The sequence below is a fragment of the Choloepus didactylus genome, chromosome 14, assembly GCF_015220235.1.
Source record: "Choloepus didactylus isolate mChoDid1 chromosome 14, mChoDid1.pri, whole genome shotgun sequence".
Taxonomy (NCBI): Eukaryota; Metazoa; Chordata; class Mammalia; order Pilosa; family Megalonychidae; genus Choloepus; species Choloepus didactylus.
This window is the reverse complement of record NC_051320.1, coordinates 93,732,046-93,747,603: the sequence shown is the minus strand read 5'-3', so window position 1 is coordinate 93,747,603 and position 15,558 is coordinate 93,732,046. Positions and strand designations below refer to the sequence as shown.

At 47.8% G+C, this 15,558-nt stretch overlaps 1 protein-coding gene across 3 annotated transcripts in view; it reads left to right on the top strand.

Annotated features, from left to right (window-relative positions):
- COL22A1 (collagen type XXII alpha 1 chain) overlaps window positions 1–15,558 on the top strand; it is a 299,863-nt gene that overhangs the window by 83,676 nt on the left and 200,629 nt on the right. For all 3 annotated transcript variants that reach the window (XM_037803432.1, XM_037803433.1, XM_037803431.1), the window contains exons 8-10: window positions 9,241–9,321; window positions 10,346–10,462; window positions 15,113–15,157. In XM_037803432.1, the coding sequence (XP_037659360.1) occupies window positions 9,241–9,321; window positions 10,346–10,462; window positions 15,113–15,157 (243 nt within the window). The remainder of the gene's footprint in view (window positions 1–9,240; window positions 9,322–10,345; window positions 10,463–15,112; window positions 15,158–15,558) is intronic.

Below are 15,558 nucleotides of genomic sequence, written 5' to 3'. Positions count from 1 at the left end.
CAGCACTTTCACACGATGAGGAGCGGAGGGTTTCCCTGGAGGCTTCAGGGCCCTGGCTGGATGGGGGTGGACAGAGAGGCAGAGATCAGACGCCCTCCTGAGCGGGGTTGCTTTCTGAGGACGGGCCCAGAAAGGGGGCAGGGAGGGGCCAGGCAGGCTGGGGCTGCAAGACCCCCCGGCTGGGCATCTGGGAAGGGCTCAGCCCTGGAGCCCTCGTCCCCTCATCTGAGAGATGCAGTGGCACGTTGATTATTTGATAAGAGTAAATTCACCATGAAAAGGATTAAGGGAGAGGGTGAGAGTACACTATTTAGAGTAGTCCTTTATGCATAATTGATATTTAATAAATAGTAGCACCCTTCATTATAATTTAATTGCACATATCTCTATAATTATCAAATAACATTGTTGTTCATTATAATAATTATATGTGCACTTACTTTGGCCCTGGCACTTAACATATATTAGTTTATTTGATTCTCAGAACACCTGTGAAATTTCTGAACTCTCCCCATTTTTTATGTAAAGAAACTCTGGCTCAACAAGGCTAAATTGATTCACCAAACAAATTTTTATTTCATTTTATTCTTTATTGAGGAACAATCGTAAACAGTAAAATGCACAGATCTTAACTCTGTAGTTTGATTCTTTTGTCAAATGTATACACTGGTATAACCAGAAAAAAAAATGTAATTTTAAGTTGCCTAAAATCACCCAGGGCAGCGATGGAGCAGGGTTGCACATCTGCACGAGTCCCCAGCCAGGATCCTCCTCCTTTCATCCATGTCAGCCAGCGTGGGCAGGATGTGCCGGTGCCACCAGCCCTGTGATGAAAGGAGCACCCCCTGCTTGTCTGCCGGGGAGGATGTGGGCTCCGTGACAGCACCTGCCATTGGTCTCGTCATCACTTCACCTGTGACACACAGTGGGCCTTCAGCAATATTTTGCAGAATGTAAACCAAATGATCTATGACTTTAGGGAATCTGTGCTCTCCTAGGGAAGAAAGATGCACAGGGATGTCATTTTGGTGCAGTTGAATAAATTCTGTGACAGAAATGAGCATCACATGTGACAGGACCCAGAGGGAAGGTACAGAATCCAGATGACCAAGTAGGTATATGGGGGTAAGGCAGGAGGGAGTGGGCAGGGGTGGCTTCCTGGAGGAGGTGACCCAAGCCTTGAAGGATAAATAAGATTTATCTCTGGGCCAAGGAGCCAGAGGCCACGAGGTAGAAGGTGGCACTGTGTGTGTGGAGAAGTTCCCAGATTTTGAAGCCGTAGGGGTTTGGGGCACAGGCGTGGGGTGAGGCAGGGGGGAAGGCAGGGCTCAGGACTCTGCACAGGCCTTGGACACTGGCCTGTAGGTGAAGCGGAGTGGGGAGGGTTGCAGCAGGGCGGTTGCGTCTGAGGAAGTGCTTGGGGAGGGGCGGGAGCCTGGAGCGCAGAGCACGGTTAGGAGGTGACAGGAGGCCCGGGGTCTGGGCAGGGCAGCTCCAGTGCAGCGGGGAGGGGATACCGGCCTGAGACCGTGGGTGGGTCCTGGGACTCACTGCCAAGGAACCCGGGTGCAAGGGGGTGGACACCGAGGCAGGAAGACTGGGAAGTGGAGGAGACTCTAATCCATGGGGGTGCGAGGGGTGCTCCCGGGCGGCCTGGGCTCTGAGTGTGGCTCCTGGCTGTGGGGCCTGAGACGCTGAGCCCCCTCCCTCCTCTCTGCCCAGGGCCCGTCCCAGCTTTCCCTTCTCATTCCCCACTCCTTTGCTCCTCCAGACCTTGAATGCCCCAGGCCTCTGCACCCTCCAAATCCTAGGGGGTGGATTTTGCTGGGCTCAGAAGCTGTGACCCAGTCAGGAGCCTGAGGGGTCCATTTCCCCACGCACTGCAGCGTTCTGGGGCCGTTTCCGGCCCGCCTGACACTCGCTGCCCCAGACCCTGGATCAGGACCCATTGGCTCAGCCCAGAGCAGAGCCAGCCCAGGGCGGCCTCCCACTGTCGGCTGTTGGTGCGGTGGTCTCGGGGCTGCCTGCTTTGCTGCCCACCTGTCAGCCCTTCCCAGAGCCATGATGCATTGGTTACGTATCAGAGAATCATGGACAAATACACTGGTGCTCCCACTGGGAAAAGGGCGACGCTGGCTGTTCATTTTCTTCCACACTGTGGGTTTGCAGGGCAGGCCCAGACCCCGCACAGGCGCCGAGCTGTGAGCTCCGGCAGAGTCACGGCCAACCCCTCAATGGCCCCTCACACTGCTCCTTCCTGTGATCTAGAGGTCTACACGGTGAGCTCTTCTGTTAACTCACTCAGTCCACTTCTCAGCCCTGGGAGGTCATTTCCCCATTTAGTGAGGAAACGCGGGCCCAGAGAGATTGGATAACTTACTCAGAGTTGCCGAATCGCTAAGTGATAATGCAGGCTTCAGATCTGCTTTAAAGCTCTTTGCTTTCCTGAGTCTGAACCTCTACGCTTCGTCCTGCCCTGACTCGTGTCCATTACTCACGTGGGACCACGTGTGGTGTCCGAGGCCCCCGGGGGGGCTCCCTCCTTTTCCCTGCCACAGTTAAATGTCCACCCAGTATCAGGCACCGGGGAATCCCAGGATTTGGGTGCCTGGGGGTGCGGTGGGATTTCAGGCCAGCTCCCAGCCCTCACACCCCACCTGGGCCTGCCTCTGCCCGTTCAGGCCGGCTCCCCCTGGCCCTGTCCGAGACTCCTGGGCTCCTGTCTTCTCCCTAAATGACCCTGCAGCCCTGCCCAGGGGCCCAGCTGCCGTGGGTGTCTGCGTGCTAATGAAGAGAACAGGACCTTTTCTTTAAAACAGGCTGTGTTCAAAGTCATGACTGCATTGTGTCATGTTCTCCTGTTTCTGGGCTGCTGTCTAGAGGAAGTAACACAGACGACGAATGGAATTGCCATTCCTTCTACTGACAAAGCCAGTGGGGCAAGGGGCTCCCCTTAGAGGGGTGCAGCCTGAAGCCGGAGGCGGACAGCAAGCCCTGCCACCTGCCTTGCCCGTCTTGCTGAGGGACACGCGGGTCCAACACAGGCCGGAGAAGGACAAGGGCGGGTGTGAAGCTAAGGATGCTTGGCATCCGTATTCAGGAAAATAAGTCACAGGCTTAGCTTGTGCTGACTGATAAACGCCTCTTCGTTCACCCATTTATTTAACTGTTAATTCTCCGCTCATGGCACGTTGACTGTGTGTCAGGAACTGGTGTGGTTTTGGGGTCCAGTAAAGGTCAAGACAGAAGAGGGCCCTGCCCCCACGGCCTGCACGTTCTAATACAGGAAATAGGTTCAAAAGTTCAACTAATAAATATATACATGAAGTTATCTTATGGTAAGTGCAGTTATGAAGATACAGGGTGGCATGTAGGGGTGACAGTGAGTCCTAGGCTTGAGTGGGGTGGCTAGGGAGGTGGAAGGTGAGGGGTGCTGGGTGTGGCTACGGAGGTGAGGAGCAGGCATAATGAAACCTCATTCTGGGCAGCAGGAACTGCAAGGGCAAAAGGACATGGGGGGAAAAGAGCTCGGTGGGATTGCAGAATACAAGTTAGCATGGAGAAATAAAACCAGTGTGGCTGGAGCAAAGAGAGGAAAGGGAAAAGTGGAGCAGAGGCGAGCTCAGGCCACATCCTGCAGGGCCTGGGGAGGGTCTAGAGTTGGTAGAAAGCTCCTACCCAGTGCCACGCACCTCAGCTGAGTGCAGGAGGTGGCAGCCTGGGGTTGGATCCCTGCTCTCAACCAACCTGGGGCCCAGAAAGGAAGATAGAGACATACACGTATGATTACCTGATGGTCTGCTGTGTGCAATATCAGCTGTGTGCAATATCACAAGTGCGGATGTGATAGAGAAGAGGGCTGATGCACTCTTGCTGGCAGTAGAGAGAGTTTCACCAGTTATCTATTGCCAGTAATATGCTAGTAGAGACAAACATTTATTGTCTCATAGTTTCTGTGGTTGGCAATCTGGGAGTAGCTAAGCCAGGTGGTTCTGGCTGAGAGTCTCTCATGAGTTGCTCTAGAGTTGTAGGCCAGGGCTTTGGTCCTCTCCAAGCTTAAAGAGAGATGCAGGATCCACCTCCAAGCCACCCCTCATGGGCTCTTGAACTGCAGGACTCAGTTCCTTGTTGGTTTTGGCTGGAAACCACCCTCATTTCTCACGCAAGCCTCTCCATACGGTAGCTCTCAACATGGCACCTGGCGTCCCCAGATTGAGTGATTGGAAAGAGGAAGAGGGAGAGGGAGAGAGAATGTGAGGGAGAGAGAGACGAGCATGTCCAGGACAGAAGGTACAGTTTTAAAGAGGGAGTATCTGTAGACTGATTCAGTACTCATAATCATTCCTGACTTCTTGGTTACAACTCCTCCTTCTCATTGATAATTCTCTCAATGTTGAGGGATATCTGGGTGACGACCATTCTAACTTCTTCATGCTGAAAGGGGACGTTGAAATTATAGGGTAGAGTGATGAAAGAAGTTAATGTTCTTGGAGAGGCCACTACTTTTGGGTTTCAGGACTTATCAGGCAGAGGAACAATCCAGAGGCTATAGGTCTCTGAAAAATAAACTTAATAAGTAATAGAGTCTTAGAGCCCAGGGTATTCTTTGGGGTTTTCAGGAATACTCTTGGTTGGGGCTTGTCGTTTTGTGGCAATTTGTGATATCTGGCTGAAACTTACATAAGAGTAACTTCCAGAATGACCTCTCTACTCTATTGGAAATCTCTTAGCCACTGAAATATTATTTTGCTTTATTAATTTTCCCCCATCTAATCCCATGATGCCAGGGCCAGGCTCATCCCTGGGAGTCATGTCCCATGTTTCCAGGGTGATTTATTCCCCTAGAAGACATGTCCCATATAGTGGGGGAAGGTGGTGAGTTTATTTACAGAGTTTGGCTTAAGAGAGAGAGAGATGACATCTGAGCAACAAAAGAGATTCTCTCAGGGTGACTCTTAGGCTTTAATTATAAGTAAGCTTAGCTTTGCCATTACAGAAATGTTTCATAAGAGCAAGCCTCCAAATCGAGGGCTTGTTTTATTAAATTGGGAGCCCCTCTTGCTTAAGAGACTAGCAGGAATTCCCCAGGTGAGGAAGTTTAATAGTTCCACATTTGTCTCTAGTCCCTCAAGGGACTGAAAATACTTTTTCATTTTCTTCCCAGAGAACTCTGAAATGGATCAAGATATTACATTAACCTGTACACATTATCAAGATTGTATTCCCTATTCTGGGTTCCATGTCAAATAAAGCTGAATTAGGTTGTTTAAATAAACTGACCAGATTAAATTAGATAGTGTGCTACTGAAAATTGTAAATTTTGGACAAAATAAACATGTCTTCTTAGGTCTCACACCAAAAGAATTTAAAGTCTTAAAATGCAGACAATATCATCTCTTATCTCATAACTCTGATTTACCTTAGTTCTAATCAGATCAGCTTCATTCAGATCTCTAATTGACGTCTGAACTCTTTTACAATTTCCTTAACATTTTCTGTATGGAGTAATGCTGAGTTTCAGAGCTGGAGAACTCTAACTGTGAGTCTCACGTGTCACACAGATACCCCAAGATCCAGGGAACTACTGGGTTATACACAAAGAGCAAAGCGTCTTAGAATTTAGAAATAACAGTTAAAGCTTAGGAATAAATGTGACTCCTGTAAGAGCTTGCAATGTAGACCTTGATTTTCTTATAAGCATTTGCTGAATGAAGCTATTTTTCAGAAATAAAAACATTTGGCAGTTGACTTATATTGGGGTCATCAACCACAAACCATAGGAGAAATTTTGTCCTGTTTCACCTTTACACATTTACCAGGGTTATGTTAATTAACAGGTCGAACTTAATTTATATACTTGCTTTGCTTCTCTTTAAAGTTCCTTTTTGTTGACAATGAAGTTCTGACTTAGAGATGATCATGTATACTTTTAGAGAAGCATTAGAGCAAAGTAGTGTGACTGACAAGTAACTTTGATTGTTTCCATGATCTGTAACCTTTTTCTAAGAATAACTAGAACCATGGCTAACAATATGATACTGTTGTCTAGCATTATCCAGATCAGTATCAGGATATAAAATGGATAGTGAGAATGTTGCAAGTCTTTAGGAATTTTATAGAATCTCTAAATATAGGAATAACATTTCACCCATAGAAATTTAGCTTAATAGAAGGATAGAAAATTTCTTTTTAATTATTGTAATACTTCGTTAAGAAAAACTTTTGATAACTTTTCATTAAGAGCAGACTAACAATCCACATTATTTAAGCAGAGAGAAAACTAAACTCCAGTTTTGTATGAATACATAGTTTGCACAAAAGCTCTTTTTAAAAATATTATCAACAGGCCTTTCAAATTTTTGGTCAGCATTGACTATGACAGACAGAATTCACTTTCACAAACTTTCTACAACTTTCCATATTCATTCAGGTCTTGTCTTACATATTAAAACTAGCCTTTTTATTTAAGGACAAACCATACTCCCTTAGACAAGCTTATGAAATTGTAGTCTGCTTTGGCTACGATAAACAAAATTCACTTTCACAAACCTTCTGTAACAACAAACAAAATTCACTTTAATCAGAAAATATGATCATCTTAGTATGGAGAATAATATAAATATATCCATCCTGCCTATAGTCTTTATTTTTCCAGACTGCACACAACTAGAAATAAATTTGGTTTCAAATTTACAAAGTGCTTTGAACATGCACACAGCCCTCCAATAACAGTATTTATGAAGGGGAGAAGAGACGGAGATACTACGAAATAATGGGAGAAGAAAAAAACGTTTTTCTTGGATTTGGGATGCAGCCAGGCATTTATATACTTTACACTCCCAACACACACAGGATTACTTCACAATATGCCTAAAATCTCTCAGTCCAATTCAGCACTGCCTTCAAAGGCCAGAAGAGCCCAAGTTTGAAATATAATCAGTTCCTCAATAATTACGGGATTTATATCCAGAAAAATAAAGCTCAACTTTTTCTCAACATTATTCCCAAGTAGTAAGTAATACCAGGAATATGTTAGTTCATAAAATTAAGTTATGACTTCTAAAAAAAGCTAGTTCAGAGCTCTACCTGTTCAAACGCTACCCTCTTATTCAAAGATCTTACAAGTGTCATCCCTTCTGTGAGGTCTTCCCCCAGGTCATTCTTTATCTTTCTGCCTTCTTTATTTTCCTGAATTCCTCCAGAATTTTTTGAAATTCAGTTTTATTGAGATATGTTCACATACCATTCAGTCATTCACAGTGTACAATCAACTGTTCACAGTACCATCATATAGTTGCGCATTCATCACCACAATAAATTTCTAAACATTTCATTGCTCCAAAAAAAGATAAAAATAAGAATACAAATAAAAGTGTAAAAGAATACCCAAAACATTCCATCCCCCATCCCACCCTATTTTTCATTTAATTTTTGTCCCCATTTTTCTACTTGTCTGTCCATATATTGGATAAAGGGAGTGTGAGCCACAGAGTTTTTGCAATCACAAAGTCACACCGTGTAAGCTACATAGTTTTATAATTGTCTTCAAGAATCAAGGCTACTGGGTTGCAGTTTGACAGTTTCAGGTATTTCCTTCTAGGTATTCCAATACACTAAAGACTAAAAAGGGATATCTATATAGTGCATAAGAATGCCCTCCAGAGTGATTGCTCAGCTCCATTTGAAATCTCTCAGCCCCTGAAACTTTGTTTCATTTTGCTTCCCCCTTTTGGTTGAGAAGATTTTCTTTGTCCCATGATGCCGGGTCCAGGCTCATCCCCAGGAGTCATGTTCCTCGTTGCCAGGGAGATCTACATCCCTGGGAGTCATGTCCCACGTAGTGGGGAGGGCAGTGAGTTTACCTGCCGAGTGGGTATAGAGAAAGAGAGGCCACAGCTGAGCAACAAAAGAGGTTCTCTGGGGGTGACTCTTAGGCAGCATTGTAAGTAGGCTCAGCCTCTCCTTTGCAGCACCCACATACTTAGCTTCTTGTGAAACCACCACACTGTCCTCTAGATAGGCTACACCATTCTACTTCCCCACCAATAGTGAATAGGTGCATCCCTCTCTCCACATTTTCTTCAACACATGTATCTCTCTGTTTACTTTTTTCCCTGCAATTATATAGAGATATATTCACATACCATAGAGTCATCTACAGTTTACAATCAGTTGTTCACAGTATCATCATATAGTCATGCATTCATGACCGCAATCAGCATTTGAACATATTTGTTACTCCAAAAAAAGTGTATAAAATACTTAAATAATTAAAAGAATAAAAAAATAGTAATAAAAAATATAAAGGAAAAAATAAAAACACAATATAATACAATAATAAGGTCAGATAACACTACCACCACCAGGAATCCCTTACCCCTCCCTTATATCCTCCTCTTATGGGCATTTAGCTTTGGTATATTGCCTTTGTTACATTTAATGGAAGTGTATTACAATGTCACTGTTAACCATATACTCCAGTTTGCACTGATTATATATTTCCCCAATACCATCCCTTTTCAACATCTTGTAAGAGTGACATTCATTTGTTCTCCCACATACAAAAGCATTTTTATATTTGTGCATTTAGTCACCATGATTGTCCACTCTAGGTTTCACTAAGTTATACCATCCCCATCTTTATCACCTTTGTTTCCTTCTGGTGTACTACATGCCCCCAGCCCTCCTCTCTCAGCTTTACTCGCAGACATCTTTGTTCAGTGTACTTACAGTATTCTGCTACCATCACACAGTATTTTGCTACCCATTTCTCCTCCAGCATTTTTGCTCCTTTATTAAGATAATTACCAGGTACTTTAAATGCTACTGTTTTATACTGTGCCCAGTACAAATATATTCCAACTAGACTATAAACTCCTTGAAGTCACGAATTACGTCTTCCTCATTCGTGACAGCACTTACTAACCTGATTATGTCGTACACTCATCAAAGATATACTGACTGACATTAGCAAAACCACTACAAATCCAAATTCTTCCATATACTGGGCTAACAAATGGCAAAGTGATTAAAAAGCCAGATTCTGTGAAACCCTGGTGTCTCAGGAATTGGTCATTTAAGCACATCGGGCAGAGACCCCACCGCTCAGCCCAGGGGTCCAATCGGGAGGGACCCTGAGGGGCCTGATAGCCGGGCAGGGCCGGTCTGAACCCGGATCATGGAGCCCTCTGGGTTCCAGAGCCCCTGGATCTCCTTCTCTGCCCTTGTTTTCCTTTGCAGTTTGACCTTCAGCGGATCGTGATTTACTGTGACTCGAGACACGCGGAATTGGAGACTTGCTGTGACATCCCCGCGGGTCCGGTGAGCAGACTTGGCGCGGAGGGGTGGGAGGTGGTGGGTGCTGTGCTCCAGGAGGGAGGGGGCTCCCAGGGCTCAGGACCAGCTGTTGTGATGGTGGGGTGGGGGCTCCCACCATCAGAGTGTGCCCTGAGAGGGAGCCCAGTGGGCGCTGCTCCCGTTCCTGCCCCAACGGGGTATGTGTCAGGAGGGGCTGGGGGCACAGAGGTCCTGGGGGGCTGCTCCACTCCGGCCTCGCCACCGTTACCCTGAAGCTGGGGGCAGAGTGGGCAGGCCCAGCTCCGGGGAGCCCGGCAGGCTGAGGCTGAGGGGGTGCCCCAGCAGGAAGTGGCCATCGGCCTGCAGGGCAGAGGTCAGGACCCGGGAGGGTGGGATGGGCAGGAGCGGGTTGTCTTGACCCTCGTGCAGGAAGGTGGGGGTAGTAACAGAGCCTGCTCCGTGGCGTCGGGGATGCGCCCCACGTAAGACTCTCAGTTGGCCTGGTGCACAGGAAGTGCTCAGGGCCTGCCCTGTCCTGAGGGTGCCTCTGGGGTACAGGGACCCCGCAGATGCTGGCTCCAGAGCTGGGGCCTGGTTGTTGAGAGGGAGGGGGCAGGGGAAGGAAGAGCAGAGGTGAGGAAAGATGAGGGTGAGAGAGAAGGAGGGAAGACAGAACCCCTGGGGAGGTTGAAACCCTATGTGATGTTTGGGCACCGGTCAGGTGCCGGGCGTTGAGCTGGATGCTTTTTGAGTCTGGTCTCACTGAGGGAGATGTGCTTGTTGTCCCCGCTCAACAGAGCTTAGCCCAGAGTTCATGGGAAAATGGTTTTGTTCCAGCTCCATCCAACCCCAAGCCCTCGGGGAGCCAGGGGCCTGCAGACAGACGAGACCTGCCCTCCCACCCCTGGTGCCCGGGCCTCCGGTGTCCCCAGGGTCTGCTGGTCCCTCTTGGCCTACATGGTTTGGTGGGAGCTTCGGAGACGGTGGCCTCTGCTGGGGAGCAGATGTGGGAAGGACCAGTTTCTGACCCTCTGGGCTTCCCTTCCAGTGCCAGGTGACGGTTGTGACAGAGCCTCCGCCCCCGCCCCCACGGCCTCCCACCTCCAGCAGTGAACAGATTGGCTTTCTGAAGACCATCAACTGCTCCTGCCCCGCTGGAGAAAAGGTACCACCTGCAGTCCACCCTCAGCTCCCAGCCCAGAGCCCCAGAGCTGCAGCCTGGGAAAGGGATGCTGGAGATTTTCCCATCATGCACCTGGCCTGCAGGGCAGGAGGGCTCCGGATTCTGCAGGGCTTGCAGGGCAGAGTCCTGTTCTTGCTCCTTGACCTCTTGTTTCCTGAGTTTTTGGGTGTGCACTAGGAGGAGAGAGCCTCAGTCCTGGCTCTAATTTGTAAAGTTTTCCTGAAGTTAGTAATGATTCCCTGAGGTTTTCCTGGTTCCTACTTGTATTTTCTCCATCCAGGTGCATCTAAATCAACCTAGATTTGGTCTGATGATAAGACTCAGAGTGGGGCAATGAGTGAGGTTTTAGATATGCTCTGTGGGGACACTCTCACCTCTTTTCTTCCCAAAGTTTCATTTAATTAGTCACACTCTGTAATCTGACTCAATGGGAGGAAAGTTGTGTGCATTTTGCTTGTAATTAGCCTAAATTAAATCTCTCACTGTGTGCCCAAGACCTCCATTTGTTCCCTTTATCTGTAGATCAGTGGCTCTTAATAAGTAATAATAAAAAAATGTTCTCCCCAATATTTGAGCAAAAGGAACATAAACAAATACACAGGGTGACAAGTAGAACTGTGCTGGAGAAGGTTTCCGTGAAGCTCTGCAGACACTCACTGCGGGCTGCTGGCTCTCCAGCAGCTTTATCCATCGCTGAGCCTGGTGCCAGCCTGGAGGAGGTGCCCAGAGACTGTGCTGGGCCCAGGGGCGTACAGGCAAAAACGTGAAATGATGGTGGCAGTTGGGGTGAGACACACATTAAGAATTTCAGCAGCAGAGTTTCCTTTCAATGAGCCTGTCCTGGCAGACTGATTCTCCCCCTTTCATCCCTGTGTTCTCCATCATACCCTCCTGCCCTCCTTTGTGTCCCACCCAGAGAACCAGACCCTGGGGAGAAAAAGATGGGAGGTACAGGGAGCCCTCCGGAGCTTTCCATCCCATGGGTTTTTGAACCTGGTCAGGCTTGCTGGAAGGCGTCTGGGCACTGCTCTGTGATGCTCCTTCCTGGGAGCTGCCACCGCAGGCTTTTTCTGGGCAGCCAGTGAAGTTAGGGACCTGCCCCAGCCCGGGACCCTGGGTTAGTAATGGGAGCAGACAGGGGAGGGTGCCAGGGCTGGGGAAGGTTCAGCTTTGGGTAGCCCAGCTCCTCCCCTCCCACCCTCCGCAGGCTCAGGGTTGGCTGCAGTCAGCCTGTGATCTGTGCTTGCATGTCAAATAACAGAAGCAGCTATCTGAACCCAAGTCCTTTGGATTCCTGTTTTCAGTTAAGAATTGCAGTTCCTCAGCTATGGGTACCCACAGTGCCAGCTTCTGATCAGTAGTCTCAGTGCACAGACTCTGCTCTGTGCCAGGAAGGCGCAGCCAACACCAGCTGCAGCCCAGCCCTGGGCCTCCCCTCAGAGCCGAGCCCATCCATGGATGTGTCCTGCCCGAGCCCCCTTGGTCCCTGGCAGGGAGCCTGGGAGGGAAGCCTGGGCCAAGCAGGCTCCACCCTCCCCTCCCTGCCCATCTTCCCACTTCCAGCTCCCAAGCGCCACCACCCCCGCCACCACCCCGGCTTTCCACCCGCCTCGCTGGCGTGCCTCCAGCCATCCTCTCCCCAACGCCTTCCTCGCTACTTGACCCTAGACGGGTCTCCAGTGGCCTATGTGACCTCATCTCAACCCATTTTCCATCTCCCAATTTTCAGGCCAGGCCAGATTTTTTCCACTTCCTTGAGGATTCATGCTCTTTCTTGCCTTCTAGCATCTGCATACACAGCATCTTTCTCAAACCCCATCTCCTTTACCCTCCTAACACCTGCTCTTCTTTCAAGACATCTCCAGGGAACCCTTTCCTGAGAAAGTAATTTATATGACCCCCTCCTTCCTTCTTTCCTTCCTTCCTTCCTTCCTTCCATTACTGATCATTTATCTGTTCAATAACTATTTATACAGAACCTTACATTTTCAAGATACCATGACTTGTTTCTCCCACCAAATCCTGTGCTTTTATCTATCATAACAATTACCACATTGAATTGAAAATGCCTATTTGTCTTTCCTTCCATGAAATCATAAACTTTCAGATGGCAGAGACTGAATCTTAAAATGTCTGTGTTTTCAATTTCTCATGTATAGCCTGGGACAGAGAAGGCTATTAAATAATGGCTGAATTAATGGAGAAGTAGTTCAGGAAATGAAGAGATGGGATGAGTGGATGGATAAACAGGTGGGTGCATGGGTGGATGGATGAATGGATGGATGGATGGATGGATGTGTGGATGGATGGGTGGGTGATGGACTGGTGGGTGGGTGAGTGGATGGCTGGATGGGTGGATGGACTGGTGGATGGGTGAGTGGATGGATGTATGGATGGGTGAATGAGTGGATGGCTGGCTGGATTGATGGATGGGTGGGTGGACAGGTGGGTGGGTGAGTGGATGGATGGATGGGTGGATGGACTGATGGATGGGTGGGTGGATGGATGGGTGAATGGCTGGATAGGTGGGTGGGTGGATGGGTGAGTGGATGGATGGATGGGTGGGTGAATGGATGGATGGATGGATGGATAGGCGGATGGGTGGATGGGTGGGTGGATGGGGAGTGGATGGATGGATGTATGGGTGGGTGAATGAGTGGATGGATGGATGGATAGATGGATGGGTGGATGGGTGGGTGGATGAGTGGATGGATGGATGGGTGAATAGGAAGAAGAGATGAAGAATACACCTGCTCTCCTCTAGTTGGACAAGGCCCCGTGTTTCAGGATTGTCAATCAATTTATGAATTCCCAGCCCCACGCTGTGAGTGACATCTCCTAATAATTCATTCCTGTATTTACTCAGTCATTCTTTATTTCTGACAATGAACATTAAGCCTTCACTGTGCGCTGAGCACTGTGCCATATGCTGACGTTTTAGGACAAATAGAACCTGGTCCTGGCCCTCACAAGACCCTCAATCTATTATCTGCTTAGGGGAGCCAGGGAGTTCTGAGGCCTGGACCAGCCCCAGGGAGCTCACCAGCAGACCTGCCCCCGAGCTTTCCCGGCACAGATCCCTGTGCTTCTTCCCTTCTCCGAAAGACCATGTGGTCTTCAGCAGCAACCTCATTAAATGGGTGCTCCTACTGCCTCCTCCTCTTTCGTCTTATGGAAAATACAACACCAAGGCCAGGATAGGCTGGGACCACTCTCCTGGGAGGCCGGCAGATGCTGGTCCAATGGCTGAAATACTCATTTCAGTTGGCAAGCCATTGCAGTTGTTCAGCTGGGTCAGACTGATGCCTTCGGGTGCGTGTTTCCATCTCAGCGATAAGCATCATGTTGAGCTGGAGCTGTGTACAAGGCAGTCTGGTGGGAACAATGCGAGTGTTCTAGTTTGCTAATGCTGCAGAATGCAAAACACCAGAGATGGATAGGCTTTTATAAAATGGGGGTTTATTATACAGTTACAGTCTTAAGGCCATAAAGTGTCCAAGGTAACACATCAGTAATCAGGTACCTTCACTGGAGGATGGCCAATGGCGTCCGGGAAACCTCTGTTAGCTGGGAAGGCACGTGGCTGGCGTCTGCTCCAAAGTTCTGGTGTCAAAATGGCTTTCTCCCAGGACGTTCCTCTCTAGCAAGCTTGCTCCTCTTCAAAACGTCACTCACAGCTGCACTCTGTTCAGTCTCTTTGAGTCAGCATGTTTTATATGGCTCCACTGATCAAGGCCCACCCTGCATGGGTGGGGTCACACCTCCATGGGAGTATCCCACCAAAGTCACCACCCACAGCTGGGTGGGGCACATTCCAAGCAAATCTAACCAGCACCAAAACGTCTGTCCCACAAGACCACAAAGATAATGGCATTTGGGGGACACAATACATTCAAACTGGCACAGCGAGGTTGGAAACAAAGACACAGCCTTGCATGTAGAAATGATATGTGTGAATAATTTTTTAAAAATTATGTTTCTGATGAGCTGAATGTACAACTGTAAATAGAGTGAAGGTTGTTTTTAAGTGATGGGTGCAGCCCTATAAACAAATGTAGTGTCATTTTTATTTTCATTAACATGGTGATACTTACACAGATAAGAACTTGAATCACGTTGCATTTTGTTTTTAGTATGGCAGCGATTACATGCGTCCGCAGTGTATAGATCACATTTTTAAATACAGTAGCAAAATCTATTACATATTCAAATAGCACACATTTTACAAACTGGACAAAGTTTACATTTAAAAATAGTCTGGAGACATGCCATGCTTTAAATTTTGGTGAAAGGGAGTGACCTGAACCAATAGCAGGCAGCGGTTAATGAAAGACGGCCCGTGGCTGCCATCTTGTTTTCTTGTTTGTATCTTTTATCTGCTGGTGGCTGAATTGGAGGCTGTCACAGCTCCCCACACTGGCTTCTGGTTCAAAAGCAGAGGCTCTTGGGCTCCAGTATCACCAACTCACTTGTCTAACTAGGTCAGTCTTTGACCAACCAGTGTTGGTCGGTTTTTCACTTTTTCACGGACTAGCTCAGGGGCACCTTGTGTGCAAAACCAACTAACAATAAGAGAAGGGGGACAATTAAGATAGAGGTTTAACCTGTTTCCTTTTCTCTTTCCTCCTTTAGGGTGAAAAGGGCTTTGATGGCCCCATAGGACTCCCCGGGCCAAAGGTCAGTACTGGTGCTGGCGGAGTTGCAGTTTAGAACCCGAGTAGAACTTTGCTTTGTTCTACATTAAGAAAAAAAAAAGTGGGTGAGATTGCTGTCCTGCCAGTATTTTGTTCCAGATGTTGTTGAGATGGAAAGATAAGAGCAAGTGGCATAAAATTCAAAAGTCATGAATCTCTTAATTGTTAGGAACCTCCATTCCTCAGTCTGAACGTATCAGGATGACAAGGCTGGATTATACGAGCCCTGGCTCAGCTCTTCTTTGCTCCCACTGGCTTAACTCTTCATGGCCAATTAATTCAGCATCAATCCTTTTAGACCACTATATCCTAGAACCCTTCAGGGCTTGAGCTTTTAAGATTTGTTTAAATTGCATGAAATTCTTATTACACAAGTTTTCTAAG